Below are 23,521 nucleotides of genomic sequence, written 5' to 3' on the forward strand. Positions count from 1 at the left end.
CGGGAGAGGCCACAACAGTGAGAGGCCCGCGTACCGAAAAAAAAAAAAAAAAAAAAAAAAAAATTGCATGACCTCCTATTACTTAATCTCTCAGTTTTCCTCATCTGTATAATGGGGTCAGTAAAGGGATTTACCCCATCAGGTTATTGTGAGGTTTAAATTAGCTTTGTGCCTCTCACAAGATGAATGCTCAGCTATTATTCACCCAGGTATTCTCTATAGGACCTAATGTGGCACACACAGTGGTGTTTGACTGGAACTGCTTAGTGTAATCTTGAATACATGGTATTCTTGTTGCTTGGGTGGAGTGTGGTGCAGTGAAGGGTCCAGTTGAGGTGTGGATCCTGGGAAAGTTTAGGGTAGTTGTAGAATGCAAAGTATGAATATCTTTGTTTTAGATATGAGAGTGAGCTTGGAAAACTGGCCTGAATCAAAAGAGAGTTAGTGGGAGAAAATATTTGCAAATGATGCAACCAACAAGGGATTAATCTCCAAAATTTATACGTAGCTCATGCGGCTTAATATCATGAAAACAAACAACCCTATCAAGAAATGGGCAGAAGACCTAAATAGACTTTTCTCCAAAGAGGACATACAGATGGCCAAGAGGCACATGAAAAGATGCTCAGCATCACTAATTATTAGAGAAATGCAAATCAAAACTACAATGAGATATCACCTCACACCAGTCAGAATGGCCATCATCAAGAAATCTACAAACAATAAATGCTGGAGAGGGTGTGGAGAAAAGGGAACCCTCTTGCAGTGTTGGTGGGAGTGTAAATTGGTACAGCCACTATGGAGAACAGTATGGAGGTTCTTTAAGAAACTAAAAATAGAGCTACCATATGATCCAGCAATCCCACTCATGGACATATATCTGGAGAAAAACATGATTCAAAAGGATACATGCACCCCGATGTTCATTGCAGCACTATTTACAATAGCCAGGACAGGGAAGCAACCTAAATGTCCATCGACAGAGGAATGAATAAAGAAGAAGTGGTAAATATATACAATGGAATATTACTCTGCCATTAAAAAGAATGAAATAATGCCATTTGCAGCATGTGGATGGACCTGGAGATTATCATACTAAGTGAAGTAAGTCAGACAGAGAAATACAAATATCATATGATATTGCTTATATGTGGAATCTAAAAAAAAATGATACAAACAAACTTATTTACAAAACAGAAATAGACTCACAGACTTAGAGAACAAACTATGGTTACCAGGGGGAAGAGTGGAGGGGAGGGATAGGTTGGGAGTTCGGGATTGACATATACACACTACTATATATAAAATGAATAATTAATAAGGACCTTCTGTATAGCACAGGAAACTCTACTCAATACTCTGTAATAACGTAAATGGGAAAAGAATCAGAAAAAGAATAGATATATGTATATGTATAACTGAATCACCTTGCTGTACTCTTGAAACTAACACAACATTGTTAATCAACTATACTCCAATATAAAATAAAAATTAAAAAAATAAAGAAGTCAAGGAGCACAAATATACATGGAGTAAAAGAAATGTTGAAATTTTTTTTAAAAAGTGTTAGAATCCACTGGAATTATTATTTTTTTATTATTATTTTTTTTGTGTGTGGTATGCGGGCCTCCCTTTGTTGTGGCCTCTCCCGTTGTGGGGCACAGGCTCCGGACGCGCAGGCTCAGCGGCCATGGCTCACGGTCCCAGCCGCTCCGCGGCACGTGGGATCCCCCCAGACCTGGGCGTGAACCCGGTTCCCCTGCATCGGCAGGCGGACGCGCAACCACTGCGCCACCAGGGAAGCCCCCTCCACTGGAATTATTGAGTGCCTTTGGCTCACAAGTAGCTCTCTTGCTCTGCTCCTGTGCATTCTCTCTCTCTTTGTCTCTGGAGGGTGCTGCAGGATCATGCCCAAGCCCAGAAAGGAAAGTCAGGGCATCCTAGTGGGACAGTGCAAGGTGTTGACCTATCACTTATGCTTCTAGCTGGGTAAAAAGCGAACTTGAAAAAGGGAAGGAAATTCAGACCTTCTGCTACATGAACTGTGGGTCTCTCCTTTGGGTTATAGAATAGGGGATAGTATCTCAAGGCCTGATTCTGCAGTGACAAAACAGAGTTGTCTTTCCCTTACACACCAGGCTTTGCTGTGCTTGAAACTCAAGTTCCAGAGCATTGGCCCTGCATTTCAGTTCCAAGATCTCCGTCTGGCAGCCCTGCAGCTGCTCTGCGCTGGACAGCTACTGCTGATTCAGTTCCTATGTCTAAAATACAAGCATGATTAGAGAATGCAAATAAGGCAGAAGTCCGGATGCCTGTCATTTTATTGTCCAGGTACCAACCTAAACGGCAAACCATTCTTCCACATCTCTGCGGTCGTTGGTGAGCACGATTTCATACTGATGACGCATCTCATCCAGGACCCTGTTGAGGTCCATGATGGGGGGAGTGTCTAGCTCCACACTGAGTTGGTCACCCAGCTGTCCACGAAGCACGGTGACCTCCTGAGGTGGAAATGGCGTAAAGAATGTCAGACTTGTGCGAAAAAAAAATTCAACTTGACATCCCAAATGGCATCCCATTTCTGTTTTTTGGAGTAGCGGGTAAAGTGTGAGATTTAGATTCAGCTTGCGTAGCTTGAGTCTCCTTTCATCACTGAGCTTCCTCATCTGTGAAATGGGTATGATTTTACCCTTACCAGAGAGTTATTGTGAGATATATAAGAGTTAATGTACATAGAAAGTGCTTATAAAAGTCCTTGGTGCATGGTAAGTTCTCAATGTTATTAACATCAGCAAATGCTCAAAGGGAAGATATACTCTGTAACATCATTCAGCTTTTAATTTTTCAGCTTCATAAATACAGGATAATTGTATACTTCACATTTTATGATTTAAAAAAAATTTATAATTGCAGAATGTTAAAAAATATTGGGCCAAATATTACATGAGTCTTTATCCCCTTTTTGCAATGGCCCTCATACTCTGTGATTATCAGCCTGATTTTCATACCTTATGAATTGGATTAGAGTTAGGAGTAGCATAAAGCATCCAGGAAGGCCATTTGTGGAGTTGTCTCCTCCCCAAAAGCAATGGCAGGTGAAGGGTTTGGTTCCTCCATCTGGCACTGTCCAGTGGTCATTTCATATTTACATTCAGAGACGCACCAGAATGATCAGGCTGCCTAGAATAATTTTATTCCACGTTAAGCAACATCTTCCCAAGTTCCATTTATATACACAACATGAGCTCTACCAGTTTAACTTTGTCACTCTTAGATCCCTTCAGTGATTTTGCCATTTTCCTCACCCCTTCATGGTTTTTCTTAAGGCAAAGGAGATCATCCTCCAGAGACTCCGCATGGGCCTCCAGATTGGATTTGCACAGGGTTAGCTCACCCAGGATCCCACGCAGGCCACTGATGTCATTCTCTACCAGCTGGCTAAGAGACAGTTCAGACTCGTACCTTTCACAACAAAAGAGATATAGCCGATGCTTACTCTGCAGGACACTGCACAAAGTGCTGGGGCGTACAGATGAGTGACACATGACCTCAAGGAACCCGCGTGCCGTAATTTCTTCTACACCCCAAATCCTGAAAAATTCAAGTTTTGTGAGCATTCTTGGTTTGAAAAATATTATATAGAGATTACTTGTGATGTGTGTGTGTAGGTACGTGAGAGAAGGAGAGAAAGAGGCACCATAAACTATTTTCAAATTCAAATGACACTTACTTTGACCTGAAGTCTTCGGCAGCCGGTTTGCAGTTGTCAAGCTGTACAGCAACTCTAGAATTCTCTGCCTTTGTACACAAGATCTGGGAAGTAAGTTATTATGTCATAAATGGTTCTTTGAAAGAAACCCACATGTGTACATGGTTATCAACTATGCCATTATTTATCTTTTAAAAGTCTTTATAAGAAAATATAAAATAGCTTTCAGCCTGCTTTTATTAACCATGTCACTTCATGAAGCAAAAAGGAGTGCCAATTTATAAACAAAATAGAGAAATAAAAAGGTTTAGTTTTTTTAATGACCTAAGACATTTTGCAATATTCCATGGCCATCGAGCTCCGGTTTTTCTCCAGAGGTAGTTTGTATTATGACTATATCCGTATCCATGATAATAAAAATTCATCAGTAAGAAAAGGACATAATTACTAGGTAAAATTATATGATTAAAAAGATGACATTTGAAAAGCTTTTATTGACACATATACACTATTGATACTATGTATAAAATAGGTAGCTAATGAGAACATACTGTATAGCACAGAGAACTCTACTTAATGCCCTGTGGTGACCTAAATGGGAAGGAGATCCAAAAAAGAGGGGATATATGTATACGTATAGCTGATTCATTTTGCTGTATAGTAGAAACTAACACATTATAAAGCAACTATACTCCAATGAAAATTAATTTTAAAAAAATAAAGTGACTTGTGGAAATAAATGACATTTCAATACCTATGTTAAAAATAATGTACACGTACCGTGTTACATACAGAAGTAATTATAGATATAACACTGTTTTTCCTCATTCTCTAGCTGATAAAGGTAAATTCAGAGGTAAATGAGTTTATTATGGTCACTTACTAATTAGTGGCAGCACAGGGGCTAGTGCTGATGTTTGCTAACCTTTTGTCCAGTGCCCTTTCCTCTACATCACATTACCTCTGGGAAGTCCCTCACCTTTACCTGGTTTCCTTCCATAGAGCAGCCTCTTGTAGTATAAAGATAAAGTGCATCACAGACTGGGAAGGTGAAACATTTGGGCAATGAGATACTAGACCTTTTGCTGGATATCTTCAATGGTGTCGAAGTAACACTGATAATCAGGGCACACCAAGGGGACATGCTCTTCACACTGTTCTCGGATCCTGCATTCCAGCTCCGCATTCATCTCCTCCAGCCCCTGCACCTTCTCCAGATATTTGGCGAGTCTGTCATTCAGAAACTGCATCGTCTCCTTCTCGTTGCTGTTGAACATGCCATCCTCACACCAGGCACAGTTCCCCACCAAACACGGAACATTACAACTCCCAGCAAAGCAGCACGGCGCGAGGCACCCCGTTGGCACGTGAGACCTCGATAGGAAACTGGGGGCCTGGCATCTGGATGTAGCACAGGCACTGGGGAGACAAGTGGTTTCCACAGAACAGGTTGAAGCAAGTGCACAATCAGAAGCCCTGACACCCGACTCAGAACAGCAACAAGTAGAGGAATAGTCAGAAGCCATCCTATCAGAAGTGAAGGACAAGACTAATTGCAAAACTCTAATTGCCTGCCTTCAAAAGTCTCATTCCTTCCTGAGACTTTTATATAGCCCCTCAAATGGGTATTTACAGAAGGCACCGGATGTTTTCTGGTGCCATTTTTCATATGAACATTCATTAGTGTTGTTTTTTTGCTGAAGACGTTTTATCCCTCATAAAAGAGGCATAACTTCAGGTTACTAAATAAGGACACGATCTCCATGTGCCAATAGGATAAAATACTAGTTTCAGAAAATCTTCATAGGAAGCATTGTCCTTTTGACAGAATAAGGAAAAAAAGAAAATTTGGCCAATCAGTAATAGTAGATACAACTGATTACACATGAGGAAAATAATATTCCTGCAGATTTTGATCCTGTGCATTGAAAACTGTTTGTCTTCTTTTAAAATTAATATTGCAACTCATTTAAATGCCATTTATTTGTTTGTGCCACCACCTTAAAAGTGTTCTGTGTGATTAGCAATCTTTGCGATGCTTTTTGAGCTCGCGTGGTGGAGTGAGGTGTGTACTTGGTTTAAAGTGTGTGTGTCTGAACCATACCTGCCTGTGTGCAAATTGAAAAGTCACTTTACATAACTGATGGCATCATTTTTGCCCTCTAGGCCAAAATATAAATTGGTTCTCAAGACATGGACTTGTGATTTTTGATTTCCTGAAACTTGCTTTCTCCACATTTCCTATGCCTCATTTTCATAGCAGGGATACTATTTTTTACCTGTATCTCTAATAAGAATGAAATACAAATTGTGTTATAATCTTTTAGTCTCTCAGGAAACTAAACCCTCATTAATGACACTTCAGAGTAGGGGCAAGGAAGCTACAGAAGGCTTTTCTTCTGGGGCATGGAACCTGTTTTCTCTTATTTTCTTACTTATTTAATTTTGAAGGGCCAATTTCATGAAAATTAAAAATACTAGAACTTGGTAATAAAATTCTATAGTATAGGTTCCAGCAGTTCCATTGGATGAAATCCCTGGTGCAGTACTGAATGGATAGGGATTTGAGATATAAGTTTTTTGGATTCTCTCTTAAATTTTATCTCCAATTTTCACTTTTCCTGGCTTTAATTGTGGTATTTATTTCATTTAAAAAAGTGTACAGAACAAACTGTCTGCAGAGTCTTTAAGATATTTATGGGGAAAAAAACCCCATTATTCTGACAAAGATAAAATTTTCATGATTCAGAATAAATGATTTTTTTTCTAACTCTCAGCACTACTTCCTTAGATAGCTGATAATGGAAAAACAAACAAACAACTAAAACAAAACCTGGAGACTTTAGATACATGGATTAGAATAGTCTCTTAGGATTTATTATTCATTGAGCAGAGTTGGTTTTGATTTTAGTAATTCTCTTTATACTTTAACACTTTGGCTAAAAGTTCTTAACTGAATAGAAATTAGACATTCTTTTTCTCTTTGCTACCCTCTTTTTAATGTGTATTTCCCCCTCATCTTTTAAAAGATATTCTATTAATCTTTGTTAATTCAGCAGTTTGACTATGATATATCTAGATGGGGTGTGTGTGTGTGTGTGTGTGTGTGTGTGTGTGTGTGTGTGTGTGTGTGTGTGTTTAAGTTGTATTTATCCTGCTTGGGATTTGTTGAGATTCTTAGATTTGTGGGTTAATAAAATATATCACTAAATTTGGAAAATTTTCAGCTTCCCCTCCGCCCAATTTTTCTGCTCACTTTCTCTCTCCTATCATTCTTGAACTCCAATTTCATGTATGTTTGACCAGTTGATACTGTCCTAGAAGCTCAAGTTCTTTTCTTCTTTTTAGTTTTTTCAATGTTTTAGTTTTAACTAAAACATTAGTTAGTTAGTTTCAACTAACATTGATAATTTTGTTCTATTTTAAGATTATTTTGAGCTATCTTAGTTTATTGGCCTTACCTTTAACTAGCCGTTTCTATTATGATATTAAGGACATCTATTGAATTTTTGACTATACTCTTTAGTTCTAGAATTTTCATTTGCTTCTCTCTTACTTAATTTAAATAATTTAAATTTAATTTATTATTTATTAAGCAGAATTTTAAAATTTAACTTTTTCTGGTGAGATTCCTCATCTTGTCCACTCTTCTTCTTTCACATATTGTTCATCTTTCCCTTTAAATCCATGAACATATTTATATCTGTTTTAAGATTGTTGTCTGCTAATTCTAACATCTATGTATCTATGGACTTATTTTTATTGGCTGATTTTCTCTCGATTATAGATGAGATTTTCCTGCTTCTTCACATGTCTGGAAATTTTAAATTATATGCTGTCCATTTTAGGTGATATATTTTAGGAAATATCAATTATGTTGCAGAGTTTTAAGTGTTGAGTTTTGTTCTGACAGGAAGTTAAATCACTGGAAGATCCTCTTGATCTTCTCAGGCTTGATTTTAGGTTTTTCCAGGGCAGGAATAATTTGGTGTGTTTTTTACTCAAGGGTGTGATCCTTACTCTTTTGGGGTGTTCTTCTGGAATATCAACTGAATGCCTAAGTTACTCAGAGTTTTCCCACTCTGGATAGGCTGGAAATTCAAAGTCTGTTAGTAATGAATGACTTTTGGTATGTCCATTCAGCTCTTTATCCCCCAGCAGCCACTCTATGCTAACTTCATGGAATTTCATCCTGTGTGCCTGCAACCCAGCCTTCTGCAAGTACTTGACAAGATCTTTTACTCAGACTTCTGCACTTCCCCGCATACATCTTCTTCCTTCTAGAACACTATTGTGCAAATTCTAGCTGCCTAAACTTCATTTAGATTTGCCACTTGTGTCTTGACATGTCTAGAGCAGAACTCAGTATTTCCTTTTTTAATTCTCTTCTCTGTCTCTGCTCCCATGTTCAGTTGGTGACATAACACTACTACCTAATCTATCTTTGACTACATCTTCTTTTCCATATTCTTTTGATCTCCAGCTCCAGTCAATTTACCTTTGACTATGTCCTTCTCTTTATCACTGGGGCAGCAATCTCAATTTCTTAATTTTTCTCAATTTTGTGGTACTATAGCACTTGACTAATGCTACTGGTAGAGCACTTATATTTTTATTATTATATAAAGTGTGGCATTCAGTAAATAGTTATTAATTGTATGAGGGAGGGAGTGGGTATTGTGTGTGTATCTGCCTTACCTTCCAGACAGTCAGCTCATTTTTAGCAGGGTTAGTAAAATACAGGGTACATAACAGGTATTTAATATGTTTATTGAATGAGTGATATTATTGTTATTATTTTTTTGCACAAATAGATCAGGCATCTGGATTAGTTGATATATTAGGTCATGTTTGGTCTTTGGATCATATTCAGTATTTCCCAGCCTACCTTAAACCATTTTGCAGGGAGGACAAGTCAGGGAAATTATGCTAATATACTGGACCATTTTTTTTGTTGTTTATTTTTTTTTAAAGATTTTTTTTTTGATGTGGACCATTTTTAAAGTCTTTATTGAATTTGTTACAGTATTGCTTCTGTTTTATGTTTTGGTTTTTTGGCAGCGAGGCATGTGAGATCTTAGCTCCCCAACCAGGGATTGAACCCACACCCTCTGCATTGGAAGGCTAAGTCTTAACCACTGGACCGCCAGGGAAGTCCCAACTGGACCATTTTATGTGCAAGGCCATTTAGTTTTCTTAAAACAACAAGAACAACAAAAGCAAGAAATATTTGTCTGTACTGCCACCCTTTTCAGTTTTGCAGATGTTCTCTGTTTCTTAAAGTGCTGACCTTTGGAATTAAGAAATTCATTTAATGGCTTAACAAAAATAAACAGAAGTAATTGTAGACATTTGTGCTATGCCAGAGATGTAAAACTTATTAGGATAATCATGAAGAAGCGCCTCAATTTCCAGAAAGATACCTTTCAAGACTGGAAACAGAATTCCCAAAGCACCCAAAGAAAGGTACACTTTAACATGAAGGAACTGAACAACTTTGGGAAACGTATTATGCATCCACCTATTCCAACTGTCCTTGTTTACTGATATTTGCTACATGGCCCTTGAAAGTCTCTCGGTTTCTTTTTTGAGGGGTTTGTCAGTGATAGCGCCATTCTTGTTCCAACTTTGAAAGCAGAGCCAATTAGTTGCAGGTACTGAAACAGGTGAACACTTCTGGGTTGACTCTTTCCATGTCAGGCACTGAGCGAGGCAGCCATCAGTCAGTAGCACTTTGGGATGCAAGGCTCACAGCAGGGCTGAATGAAGGTTGTGAGGCTGATGCTTTCCAGGCCTGGGGTGGGCTGGGCAGAGTTGAGCAGGAAGCAGGTGGGCACACAGGGCTGAGGAATGTGGCAGGGTGGAGGGCAGTTGTCACAGCAGGTTGGCTCCAGTAACCAAACCGTGTGTGGGCAGGTGCTGGGCAAGCAGACTCCGCACCGACAGAATTTGTCAGAGGAGCAGACGGTGGTGGCAGGGCCTGTGGGGACGCTGCAGCAGTAGGGAGCACAGCAGGCCATGGCGTTGGGAATCTGTGTTTTTTATTGGTTTGGTTTAAAGAAAGATGAGGCTCCTGAGGTGCGAATGTCTCCTCTTGCTCTGGGGCTCTTATATACCCTCTCCAATGGGTGTTGGTCCAACCAGAAGGCTTCTTTCCTGGTTCTTGTTTATGTTAATGTACCCATTATCCTTTGATTGGTTTAACATTTAGATGCTTGTAAAGAGTTTTTATTTTCCTAATTAACCTTTATTTGAGTTCCTTGCTAAATCTGAACTGATTACTCTTGCTATTTGCCACTGGAACACAAGCTTTATGAGGTATCACCTAAGGCTTCTGCTACTGTAATTCCACCAGCCCTGGTGGGGAAATATGCATGACAGTACACCTGTAGTATGTAGGTCTTTTCTCTAGCGCTGGTCAGTTTTTATTCTCTTTACCTTTATCTGTTCCCAGTTGGTCTGATGAACTATTCTTGTTTTAAAGAGAACTTAATTTTAGTAACTCTCTTTCTTTTAGTTTTGGGAACTTTAAAAAAATTAACTAATTTTTAATTGATATATAATTGACATATAACATTGTATTAGTTTAGTTTTCAGATTTTTGAAGATCAAACTTACATTAATATGGAGAAATATGCTATTATTCCATTTTTACCATAAAATATCATAATACATATTCATTAAAAATTTGGACTGGGGCTTCCCTGGTGGCGCAGTGGTTGAGAGTCCGCGTGCAGATGCAGGGGACACGGGTTCGAGCCCTGGTCTGGGAGGATCCCACATGCCGTGGAGCAGCTAGGCCCATGAGCCATGGCTGCTGAGCCTGCGCATCCGGAGCCTGTGCTCCACAGCAAGAGAGGCCGCGATAGTGAGAGGCCTGCGCACCGCGATGAAGAGTGGCCCCCGCGTGCCACAACTAGAGAAAGCCCTCGCACAGAAACGAAGACCCAACACAGCAAAAATAAATAAATTAATTAATTTTTAAAAAAAATCTGGACTATATAGAAAAGTATAAAGAAAACAAATTATCCATAATCTTATCATCAAGAGAAATTCTCTATTAATGTTTACATATGTCCCTCTAGTCACTTTTCATACATTTGTTTATCATTTTATTACATCACTGGAATCACATTGTACATACGGTTCTATAACTTGCATTTTCACTTAAACATATACATTTTCATTATCTTGTATTCTTAAGTATATTTGATAATGTCATTTTTAACATTTCTTAGCGTTCGTCATATAATTTACTTCTAAGTTGCTTAAAAATCTTATATTATTAATCATTTAAGCTATTTGCAACTTTTCCCCATGATAATTGTGGCAATAGTAACGACTGTGTACATAAATCTTTATGCACATTTCTTATCATTTCAGAAACAGGGCTAATTATTGGGTAGAATTATTGGAGCAAATGTTAATTAATGACATTTTAAGGCCTTTGATATTCATTGCCATACGGCTTTCCAGAATGGTTCTATTTACCCATTTTTTTTTCTGTTTACATATTCCCACCAGCTGTGCTTGTGAATTCCTGTTTCCCTATACTTTTTTTTTTTTTTTTTTTTTTGTGCGGTACGTGGGCCTCTCACTGTTGTGGCCTCTCCCGTTGCGGAGCACAGGCTCCGGACGCGCAGGCTCAGCGGCCATGGCTCACGGGCCCAGCCTCTCCGCGGCATGTGGGATCTTCCCGGACCGGGGCACGAACCCGTGTCCCCTGCATCGGCAGGCGGATTCTCAACCATTGCGCCACCAGAGAAGCCCAATCCCTATACTTTTGATGGATATTTTATTTTTAAAGTGTTTGCCAATTTGGTGGGTGAAAAATGAAATTTCATTGTTGAAGTATTTACATTTCTTTCATAACTGTTAGGTTAAAACATTCTTTCATAAGGACATTTATCTTTCTATTGAGAACTGGCTTGCTTTATTTCTTTCTCTGCTGAGTGTGGGAAAGTTGAATTTTTAGCTTATGTCTACATACTAAGTAAAAGAATAACTTAACACCATGATACTAATATCACTACCAATGGAAAGTAAAGTTAAGGACCTAAGCTAATAGGTCCACAATTGATTTTGTTCACGTTTTTTTCCCCAAAGTAGTACATTTTCTCCCCAGATGAAACGTAGCTGTGGTAGGAAAGACGGATTCTAGCTCCAGTAGACCATTTAGACTTCAAGCATAGTTCAGCATATGAGAGGGAACACAGAGTGGGCTCCTGTCCAGGGTCACCCTGACAACTCAAAGCATTTCCATTCAACTTTGACTCACTCATCCTTCAAGCCATGGTTCTTCTGTCTTCCTTTAAGTCTACCTGAATCTCAGTGCATGATGGGAAAGTCTGTGTGATTTTTTCCGGAGGGGGTGTGAATTCAATAGGACCACATTAAGAGTTACAAGAGTTCTTTACTGGTCCCAGTGCTGTTGGCTACCTTTCTTGTTATGGCAAGCAATTAACTTTTTGGAGCCCCATCTTTCTCCTCTGTAAAATAAGGGTAATTATATCTACATTCTTCCACTCTGAAGATTATTGTGAGGCTTGCATGAGATAAAAATGGATTAAAGTCCGTACACAGTCATAAAGTGCTACACAAAGATAAATTATTACCATCATTATCCAAGCAAGTTGCAGGTCAAACTTAGGGGAAGTAGAAGGGGAAGAAAGTAAGTAAAAGAGCAACCTTACTGGAAATGGCAAACATTTACCTAAAAGTTCTCACTTACAGTTAGAGAAAATGGCTGGCACAGAAATTAATAAATTTCAAATTTTAAAAAATTCTCTATGGCTGTGCTTGGAAGAAAGGGTTCATGATCTTTGCCGGTGTCCCTGGATTTCCCCTAGATTGATCATTGAGTGAATACCTGCCAAATTGCTCACGCTTTTACTCAGGGCTGATTAATATTTTTTCAGTATTTAAAAAATAATTCAATAGACATTTATTGAGGTGTTACCATGTGCCAGGCACTGTGATAGAAGTTGGATATACAGCAGTTAACAATATAGACATCATCTCTTCTTTCATGAAACTTAGGATCTGGTGGAAGGTTTGTCATATACCTAATGTATTATTATAAATTACTGTTGTTATAATTTATGAAAAAGACTAGGTTCTAAGAGCAAAAAATAAGCAGAAGAAAATTATTTTGACACCTTAAGAAAAGCATTATAAAGGGGTTTGCAGACTCTCACTTTTTCCTCCCTCGATAAAAAAAAAAAAAAGTATGTGTCAGAGATAGTAAGCATATTTATTTTTAGAAACAAAGGGTACTTTTTTCTTTAAGCAAGTGCAGGAAAAACGTGATGATTCTTGAGATGGTAGATTTTCAAAGTGCTGAAAATTTACACACACATGCACACACACACACACACACACACACACACACAAGCACTAGCCCAGTTTTTTCTTTGAAGTATAGTTGATTTACAATGTTGTGGCAATCTCTGCTGTAAAGCAATGTGACTCAGTCATACACAGAGACATTCTTTTTTTTATATTCTTTTCCATTATGGTTTATCTCAGGAAATTGAATATAGTTCCCTGTGCTATACAGTAGGACCTTTTGTTTTAGCCTTTTATTTTATATTAGAGTATAGTTGATTAACAACGTTGTGATAGTTTCAAGTGTACAGCAAAGTGATTCAGTTATACATGTACATGTATCTATTCTTTTTCAAATTCTTTTCCCACTTAGGTTGTTACAATATTGAGCAGAGTTCCTTGTGCTATACACTAGGTCCTTGTTGGTTATCCATTTTAAATACAGCAGTGTGTACATTAGGTTGTTACAATATTGAGCAGAGTTCCTTGTGCTATACAGTAGGTCCTTGTTGGTTATCCATTTTAAATACAGCAGTGTGTACATGTCAATCCCAAGCTCCCTAACTATCCCTTCCCCCCACACTTCCCCCCAGGATCTTGTTGTTTATCCATCCTATATATAATAGTTTATATCTGCTAATCCCAAACTCCCAGTCCTTCCCTCTCCCACCCCCCTTCCTCTTGGCGACCATAAGTCTGTTCTCTGTGTCTGTGAGTCTAGGACTTGCCCAGTTTTAATTACACGTTTTTATGGTCAGTGGCGGTATATGGACAGTGAAGACATAAAGATTGACTTTCTGATGTTGATGTCATCAGAAAGTGTAATTCTGTTGGACATATTTATAGGTTTATGATGCATGCATGTGTCAAGAGTCAGGTAATTATGGCATTAAACATTGAGACAGCACATGGTTTGGGGAAGAGTGGTGTTTATTTAAAGTAAGGGGGTCCATGATAGCATTTTTTCCACTTCTAATTTGAAATCATTGTTCAAAACATAGAGAGAACACTTCTGCAAAACTGAAGGCACAGGGTCAGAACATTTTTTTTTCCAGAGCTTCTCATTAAAGGCTATTTGCTGGGCAGCTCTTAATGACAATTGCGGTCCCTTAGGGCAATGTGGGCAAGTTCGTTGAGATATCTTTAGCTAGCAGGATTCTGCTTCACACTCACAGGGCTGGACGCAGGTTGTGACAGAGATCCCGCTCAGGTTTGGAGTAGGGTGGCAGCTGTTGAGGAGCCAGCATGATGGCACACAGGACTCAGGCACACAGCAGGGTGGGGGGCAGGTGTCACAGCAGGTGGGCTGAAAGAGGCTGATCTCATGTGGGCAGGTGCTGGGCAAGCAGAGTCCACAATGACAGCACACATCAGAGGAGCAGGTGGCGGTGGCAGGGCCGGTGGGGACACTGCAGCATCCTTGGAGACAAGACTCACAGGAAGACATAGAGACAGTGGATCAGGTAGATTTTTGTTGCAAAGGAAGGTTTTCTTCTACAAAGTTGTCCTCTGTGAGTCTTTTATAGCCACCCATCTCAAGGAACATGGCTTCCGTCCATCAGAATGTTTCCTTGTTGTAGTTTGTATAATCCCATACAAAAAACTCACTAACTTATTTATCAGCCATGGGATGAGCACTCCTTCAGTTTTGTTTCGTTGGGTTGCTACATTCAAACTTGTTCCTGTTGCAGTTTCAAAATGGTGTTGATGTAGGTTCTCCGCTTATTCAGTTACAGGTAAATACATCAGAAGCTACCCTGACTTTCCTCTTTTTTACCAACCAGAATGTGTTCTTACAAGTGATCCCTGCTGAGGGTGAAGAATTAAAAGTGATTTCCCTGAGAAGTTAGAAATGATCCCTCTCAAAATGTGTGCCCTCGATATATTTGGGAAGTCAAAACCTGTGAGATGTTTTTTTCCAGCAGATTCACCTTGCTATCTTTTCATGGATTTGAGAAAATAAATGAATATCAAAGACATGCAACATGATCTTGATTGAAAAGTTCAGAGTCTGCTAGATGATTTTCTATACTGATCCACTACATTATCTACATATGCAATTATGTATAAACATAAGTAAGCTCTCAATTTCAGAAAGGACATCAGTTTTTTAGCCAGAAGTCAGAACATATTAAAACATAGGTTCATGAGACTATATATAGCCTGAAAAATGAATTTGGATCTCTTTGCAAAACAGCATGAAAAGTTCTTTTTCTAAAAGAAAACCAAACTGCCCACCTGCCCATTCCATTTTTCAAAACCACTGCCTAAGCTGATAATCACCGTCTATCAAAAGACAGTTAGTTACCTTGGGCTTCCCTGGTGGCGCAGTGGTTGAGAGTCCGCCTGCTGATCCAGGGGACATGGGTTCGTACCCCGGTCCGGGAAGATCCCACATGCCGCGGAGCGGCAGGGCCCGTGAGCCATGGCCGCTGAGCCTGCGCGTCCGGAGCCTGTGCTCTGCAACCGGAGAGGCCATAACGGTGAGAGGCCCGCGTACTGCAAAAAAAAAAAAAAAAGACAGTTACCTTTAAAAATTCCCTTCCATTTTACTTCAGTTATAATGTTAACATGACATGGCTAAAACTAGTATGTAACTAGAGCAAAGGAGGCTGATCAACAAACCCACTTGTTATAAGTCAAGTAGTTATTGAGTCTCTAACATATTCTGAAGAGTGCCTGTCCTCAAGGAGTATGTGGTCTGATGGAAAAGAGTAGAAATCCCTTTACATATGATTCAAACAACATATAATTAAGTACATGACAGGGAAATAAAAGAGCTTCAGAGATAGTTTTGAATCCTGATGATAACTTACATGCTGTGAGACCTAGATCAAGTTATTAAACGTTTTGCCCTTTAGTTTTCTCAACGACAAATTTTGGGAAAAATAATAATCACCTGCTATGGTCTTATTGCAAAAGTTAAAGATTGAGAATTACTTATGCAAATCATTCAGCATTGTGCATGCTACCGTAGAGTTATCTAATAAATGGCAATGTCTCTTCCAGGGACTGTGAGAATTCGCACAAGAGGAAATACGGTGAAACAGAGCTGAAATGACCAGACATCTTCATGGAGGATTTGGATTAAGCTGTTTTGAGGAGAAGCACTTAGAAAAGAGGTAAGTGCATTTGGGACAAGGAAAACAATGAGTTCTAAGACACTGTTCTGTCCCTACTCTCTGCATGGCCCCAGCAGAACTGGTCATGCCATCCTTTGTGCCTCCATGGCACCCCATATCCACCCAAATAACTTTGCTGCATTTTTTGTACACATGCTGGTTCTGTTTACCAGAATGTAATCTGCAAAGCAGGAACTATGTCTCATTTTTCCTGGTTTCTCTGTTACCTAACATAGAGCCTGGATCATAAGGTGGATTCTGAAGGCTGGAACACATGGAATAAATATGTAAGGAAGTTTGGAAAATAATGATAATCAGCATTTATGGAATGCTTCTGTATCTAGTTTAGTCAGGAAAACAAGTGAACTAGAACACCCTACCGAGAGATATTTCAACAGAGAGAATTTTAAGATAGGGAATTGGTTAAATAGGTATGGGAGGACTTAAAAAGAAAAAAAAATGGTTACAAACACAAGAAGCAGCTACCAGCTAGAGGGCTGGGAATGAAGAGAAGAGGTTCGGGATGACTGGACCTAGGAGCTTGGAAGAGTGGTTCTGCAGAGCTGGGCTCAGACCCCAGGTGTTGCCCAGCTGGTGCTCTTAACTCAGAAGCTCAGAGGAGAGGTTCCGTGAGGCCAGGGCTTAGACCTCTGTGGGAGGGAGGTGGGGAGTCACTCCCTGGCTGATGCTGGTATTTCTGAGGAAGTTAAATGATGTTGTTTTTTGAAGAGTGAAAAGAAGCTGGAAAAGAGAACCCAGTGCTGCTGCCGGATGAGGGACTGTTGCTGGAGCAACAAGACCCTTCTTTCTTCCTCAGGCCATATGGTCTTATCCTAGTGTCCTCTATTGGTGGAATCTAGTAGAAAACCAGCCAAAGGAGAAACAGTCCTCATCCCAGCATCACAGAGTATTAAAAGGTGGATTAGAGGTTGAGAGTCAGTACACACTCTTCTAAGGGCTGAACATGTTTTAATTAATTTAATATTCACTACAGTTTTAGGAGGTATATACTTTTTTAAAATTAGCTTTTTATTTTTGAATAATTTTGGATTTACAGAAAGGTTGCAAAGATAGTATAGCATTCCTGTATATCCCTCACTCAAGGTCCCTTAATGATAACACCTTATAATATCATAGTGCATTTGTCAAAATTAAGAAGCCAGCACTGGTACATCACTACTAATTAAACTTCAGACGTTATTTAGATGTTACCAGTTTCCCCACTAATGTCCTTTTTCTGTTCCAGGACCCATTTAGTCATCACGTCTCCTTAGTCTCCTCTGGTCTGTGATAATTTCTCAGTCTTTCCTGGTTTTTCACAGTCTGGACAGTTTTGTGGTGTACTGGTCAGATATTTTGCAGGGTATGTACTGTCTTTAATCTTACTTAACAGTTAAGAAACCTGAGGCATAAGGAAATTAAATGGCATGACCAAGAACACATAACTAGTGAGTGACGGAAGTACCATTTAAAGCAAGACAGTCTGGTTTCAGAGACCACTCCCTTGACCATTGAATAGGGGCCATTGCTCTGACTAGAGTATAGGATTCATGTTGCCCCAAGATTCGTAGCAAAGTAATAACTGGTGAAAATGATTGTACCAGGTTATTGAGGGTCTTAAGAGCCACACTGAAGAATTTAGACTTGATTCAGTAAAAACAAAAATAGTGAGTCATCCAAGTGTTTTGAGTAACTCAATTTAACCAATATTTGTAGACAGATAGAAGTCTATTCTGACAGAGATTTAGTTTGTGTGGAGGGAGAGTCATGGAATACATGACTCAAGGTCAGCTAGGAGACTGGCTGTGATCAGGGGTGTGGTGATAAGAGTCTAAATTAGGCTAGAGCCCATGAAGATAGAAAGAAAGGCCTGGAGGCCAGGAACAATCTGAAAGAAAAATGACATGGCTTGGTTTTCTATTTTATTCTCAAGGATAAACAACCATTAAGGGTAGTTTGTTTTATCTTAAAATAGGTCATTGAAACTCATTAGAAAATTGGAAATGTCTCTGAGTTGACAAACATTCTGCATTTTAATTAATGCAAGCTTAATGAGCCAGTCAATATTTTTCCTGTGCTGATGTTGCTCATCAGTATTTAAAGTTTGACTTTCAAAAAACATGATTTTTTTTCACCTTAGAAACATAAACAGTTTTTCCTAGACTCATCGTGTGCACTCACTTTGTCTTAAGCTCTAATCACCACAGAGGAAGCTGTTACCCTCTACAACCAAATAGACAATCTAGAGGGATAATAGAGTAGGTATTGTCAAGTAGCATATGCTTTCTCCTGGGTAAAGAGAGCCATGTGTGATCATATTTCTCTTGGGCATGTTGCTGTTTGCAGAGGAGGCAGATGCTTTGGTGCAGCGGAAAGAGGAAGGACTCTGAATTCAGAGAGCCCAACTGTCACTATTTATGTTACTTTTGCAAGTAAATTTCTCCATCTCAGTTTTCTCACCTAATAAAGTGGGGGAAATAATGGTAGTGACCTGTTAGTTTTTTTGTTAGGGATAAGTGAGATAACGTACGTACAACACATATGAGAGTGCCCAGGATGTATTCACCAAACGTTAGCTATTATGACTGAAAGAGGTAAAAGTAATATGGTGAGATGGGGTTGATTAGTGGCATGGAGTATTTGTTACTTAAAATGCTTCTGGATAATCTAGAGCCACAGAATGTTCAAACTGAAAGTGATTTTAGAAAGGATTTGGTCAACCAACCCATTTTACTGATGTAAGAGCTGAGACCCAAAGAGCTCAAGTGACATTATCTGGGTCAAAGAGGCAACCTGAGGCAGAGCCAGGACTGGAACACATATCACCTGGTTTCCATTTAGGGCTATTTAACTAGCCAAGGGCCCTTGAATGCATAAAGGCCGACAGTGGTAATAAAAGGACACTTAGAGTTATTTTCCATATTAAAAATAAAATCTAAATATTTATCCCTTATAAGCATGTATGAAAACATCAGACTTCTTTGCTTTTGGCTGAAAAAGAGGTAACTTGGCATGGTAACAAGGGTTATCTTTTATTAAGCCTAAAATTCAGACTATACCACAAAGCTACAGTAATCAAAACAGTATGGTACTGGCAGGAAAACAGACACATCGGTCAATGGAATAGAATAGAGATCCCAGAAATAAACCCACACACTTATGGTCAATTAATCTACAGCAAAAGAGGCAAGAATATACAATGGAGAAAAGACAGCCTCTTCAATAAGTGGTGCTGGGAAAACTGTAAAAGCTACATGTAAAAGAATGATATTAGAACATTTATATAAAAAAAATTAATTCAAAATGGATTAAAGACCTAAATGTAGGAGTGGAAAACATAAAACTCCTAGAAGAAATATAGGTGGAACGCTCTTTGACATAAATCATAGCAATATTTTTTTTGGCTCTCTCTCCTAAAACAAAAGAAATAAAAGCAAAAATAAACATATAGGACCGAATTAAACTTAAAAGTTTTTGCACAGCAATGGAAACTATTGACAAAACAAAAAGACAACCTACTGAATGGGAGAAAATACTTGCAAATGATATGACCAATAAGGGGTTAATATATCAAATATATAAACAGCTAATACAATTCAACATAAAAAACCCAAACAAGCTGATTAAAAAATAGGCAGAGTACTTGAATAGACATTTTTCCAAAGAAGACATACAGATGGTTAACAGACACATTAAAAGATTCTCAACATCATTAATCATCAGAGAAATGCAAATTAAAACCACTCTGAGATATCACCTCATACCTGCAAGAATGGCTAGCATCGAAAAGACCACAAACAACTATTGATGAGGGTGTGCAGAAAAGGGAACCCTTGTACAATGTTGGTGGGAATGTAAATTGGTGCAGCCACTATGGAAAACAGTATGAAGTTTCCTCAACAAACTAAAAATAGAACTACCATATAATCCATCAATTCCACTCCTGCGTATATATCCGAAGAAAACGAAAACACTAATTTGAAAAAATATATGAACCCCAGTGTTCATAGTGGCATTGTGTACAATAGCCAAGATATGGAAGCAACCTAAGTGTCCATCAACAGATGAATGGATAAAGAAGATGTGGTGTATATATACATATATATATATATATATATATACAATGAACCACGATTCAGCCATAAAAAAGGAATGAAATTTTGCCATTTGCAACAACATGGATGGACTTGGAAGGTAATATGCTTAGTGAAATAAATCAGAGAACAACAAATACCGTGTGATATCACTTATATGTGGAATCTAAAAAATAAAAAAAACTAGTGAATATAACAAAAAAGAAGCAAATTCACAGGTAAAGAGAACAGACCAGTGGTTACCAGTAAGAGAGAAGACGAGAGGAACAAGATAAGGCAGGGGATTGAGGTACAAACTACTCTGTATAAAATAAATAAGCTACAAGGCTATATTATACAGCACAGGGAATATAGCCAATATTTTATAATAACTATAAGTGAAGTATAACCTTAAAAAATTGTGAGTCACTACATTGTACACCTGAAACTTATATAATATTGTAAATCAACTATACCTCAATTTAAAAAAGGAAAAAAATCCTACAAAATGACCTGCTGAATTTTTCACTTTTCAACCTATCACAAAGAACCAGTATCTAATTTTTCAATGATTCCACCATGAGAGCTCTCATTCTGCTGGGGTAAATCTTGGGCAGTATGATGACCTGCTGTTCAGGTTTAGGTAGGCATTCCACTTTCCTAAGAAGAAATACAGTAATAAATAGTCACAAAGCCATATTTCCTAGGTAAGAATGAAGTTTATTAACGAGTAGTCAAAATGGTTCTTTTCCAAAGAACAGTCAAATACTCTAAAAGACAGAAAGAAGGTCTCCAACTCCACCCAAAAGAAGAAAGAATTAAGAAGTTGGGCAAATGCATGAAAACACCGCCCTGGCCATTGGGACTGATTTAATCTGATGTAGGTAGTAGCGAGTGCTGCCGGATGATGCATAAGACTTGAGCAGCACATCACTGAGCCTGTGCAAAGATGTGGCTGCTTAACAGCAGGGCTCACAGGGACTTTCACAGCCAGGCTGAATGAAGGTCGTCAGGTTGATCCCACTCAGTCCGGGAGTCGGGTGGGAAGAGCTGAGCAGCCAGCAAGTTGGCACATAGGTGTCAGGCTCACAGCAGGGTGGGGGGCAGTTGTCACAGCAGGTGGGCTGGAGGAGGCTGATCTCGTGTGGGCAGGTGCTGGGCAGGCAGACTCCGCACCGACAGAATTTGTCAGAGGAGCAGATGGTGGTGGTGGGTCCAGTGGGGACACTGAAGCAGTAGGGAGCACAGCAAGCCATGGTGTCAGGGGTTGGGTATTTGGTGGGTTGAGAAGAGAAGTCTCTTTGTGTCTCGATGCTTCTGCTTCTCCCCTGGCTCTTATATACCCACCTCCTAAGGCGTCAGCCTATTACCGAGATGTTTTCCCCCCATGTTTCACTTTATAGCTATCGCCATAAAAACATCTAATTACTGAAGTGTTTATAACTTAAGACACACTCCTTACCTCATGAAAGGGGTTTAGGTTGCTTCATTGTCAAATTAGGACTCTTTACATTGGCTGTTTGTCACTGCACAGACATTTCATTTGTCTTCAAAGGTACAGAGTCATTACCTTCCAATCATTACACATCACTAATGATGACCTGGTACGCTAGGTATCTGCACATCGTTCCCACATTTTTTGTCTACTTTTCAGATGAAGAGAGAACTAGGCTTTCCGATTGCTATTCTACCAGCAACCAAAGACTCTATGTGATGATTTAAGCCTTCTGGCTGAAAAAGTGATACAATTTTAAGATTTGTTTTTCATGGCTCCAAGAGGCTGAGTTAAGATGAACAGATGGAATCGACAGGGAAAGAGATCCTCGTTCTGTGTTAAGAAGCACCTTCTTACAGAGCTGTAACAAATCATTTATTCTCCATTCCCTTCATTTGTGCTTTGAATGATAACTTGTCAGGGGCATGTAGATGTGAGTTCACACCTACATGGGTGACATTGATGGATGCCCTTTAAAAGTCCATCCAATCATATTATGAATTAAGATTATTTATCACCTAAAAACTAGTTGTATTGGGCCATTTAGAGGCTAAATGGTGCAGTAGTTCCTAAAATGAGTTTCATGATCACTGGTTCCAAAGAACATTAAAGGGTTCTCTGGTAAAAAGGTTTGGGAAATACTGAATTCTTTGTTGGTGGACCTTTCAGAGCCTTTAATATGCTAAAGTGCTTTGTGACTTTTCAAAGGGATATAGCATGTATTTTTCTCCAAACTCACTTGATCATGGAATCATTTTTATTTTTTAGTTGTCATAGATTAGTGTTCTATGGAGCACACTTGGGGAGATCCCCCAATTACATTTAAGTCACTAAAACCTTAATAATAAAATTATTTAAATAAGTGAAGGCATAAAACAGTATAACGCTTTAGCATTACTTTAGACTAGGAAAAAGATTAAAGTGGTAAATCTTTAGAAACATTTTCCTTTGAAAATCTTTTTTTAAAAAATATATTTTCTTGATGCATCTTCAAATAAAATGACTCAGCCTCTAAAACTAAGTAGAAAATTGTACAACATAGATGAATCAGAAGCCAAAAGAGATGCAAATCACCACGACGATGCATCCAAGAGATGCTTAACGTTAAAACTGCTTTTATTTTAGCCATCTTCTTACTAGAATGATTTTATGATTTTGGATCCCTCTGCTAGAATTACGTTTGTTGTCCACATCACTTCAATAGATATCAGTCAAACACTCATTGCTTGAGCACCTGATGTAAGTCAGGCATTATGCAAAAAAGAAGCAAACAGGTTCCTGCCCTTGAGGAGGTCATAGAGAAGAAGAGACCCAGAGAAGTAAACTGACAAATGACAGACAACACAGGTTGTCCATCCAGGTTTTCTAGGAAAGATGTGGGAGTTTAGAGGTAGGTGCCACTGTCTTTCCCTGGAAGGTTTGGGGAGAGCTTGGTGAAAAGGGAACATTTGTGTGGGCCTTGAAGGATGAGCAGGAGCTTAGCAGGTAGAAGGGAATAGGAAGGGAATTTCAGCAAGTAAAGCAGAGAAACAAAATGCCATGGTGTGTTCCTGGGATGGCAAAATTGTCGGTTGATTAAAGCACAGATTCCGGACCTCCTGTAGGGAGGCACTGGAGGAGAATAAGGAGATTTGACGTTACAAAGGTGGGTTCGTGCCACAGTAGGAAGAATTTGCACCGTGCTTAGTGTCCTAAACTTGGGATTTTTTTTTTTTTTTTTTTTTTTTTTTGTGGTACGTGGGCCTCTCACTGTTGTGGCCCCTGCAGTTGGGGAGGACAGGCTCCCGTCGCGCAG

At 39.0% G+C, this 23,521-nt stretch overlaps 3 protein-coding genes across 3 annotated transcripts in view; all 3 read right to left on the bottom strand.

Moving 5' to 3' along the window:
• KRT40 (keratin 40) overlaps positions 1 to 5,235 on the bottom strand; it is a 6,778-nt gene extending 1,543 nt beyond the window's left edge. Inside the window, 5 exon segments of the mRNA XM_024130170.1 lie at positions 2,136 to 2,261; positions 2,340 to 2,501; positions 3,306 to 3,462; positions 3,731 to 3,813; positions 4,852 to 5,235. Of these exon segments, the coding sequence (XP_023985938.1) occupies positions 2,136 to 2,261; positions 2,340 to 2,501; positions 3,306 to 3,462; positions 3,731 to 3,813; positions 4,852 to 5,235 (912 nt within the window).
• Positions 5,236 to 9,067: 3,832 nt separating this feature from the next.
• LOC102993219 (keratin-associated protein 3-3) lies at positions 9,068 to 10,015 on the bottom strand. Its single transcript, XM_007129082.1, has one exon. It carries the CDS (start codon positions 9,727 to 9,729, stop codon positions 9,433 to 9,435), a length of 297 nt encoding a protein of 98 aa, XP_007129144.1. The 5' UTR covers positions 9,730 to 10,015; the 3' UTR covers positions 9,068 to 9,432.
• Positions 10,016 to 20,934: 10,919 nt separating this feature from the next.
• KRTAP3-1 (keratin associated protein 3-1) lies at positions 20,935 to 21,537 on the bottom strand. The gene has a single exon (XM_007129081.2). It carries the CDS (start codon positions 21,485 to 21,487, stop codon positions 21,191 to 21,193), a length of 297 nt encoding a protein of 98 aa, XP_007129143.1. The 5' UTR covers positions 21,488 to 21,537; the 3' UTR covers positions 20,935 to 21,190.
• Positions 21,538 to 23,521: the final 1,984 nt, after the last annotated feature.

Source organism: Physeter macrocephalus, chromosome 14 (genome assembly GCF_002837175.3).
Source record: "Physeter macrocephalus isolate SW-GA chromosome 14, ASM283717v5, whole genome shotgun sequence".
Taxonomy (NCBI): domain Eukaryota; kingdom Metazoa; phylum Chordata; class Mammalia; order Artiodactyla; family Physeteridae; genus Physeter; species Physeter macrocephalus.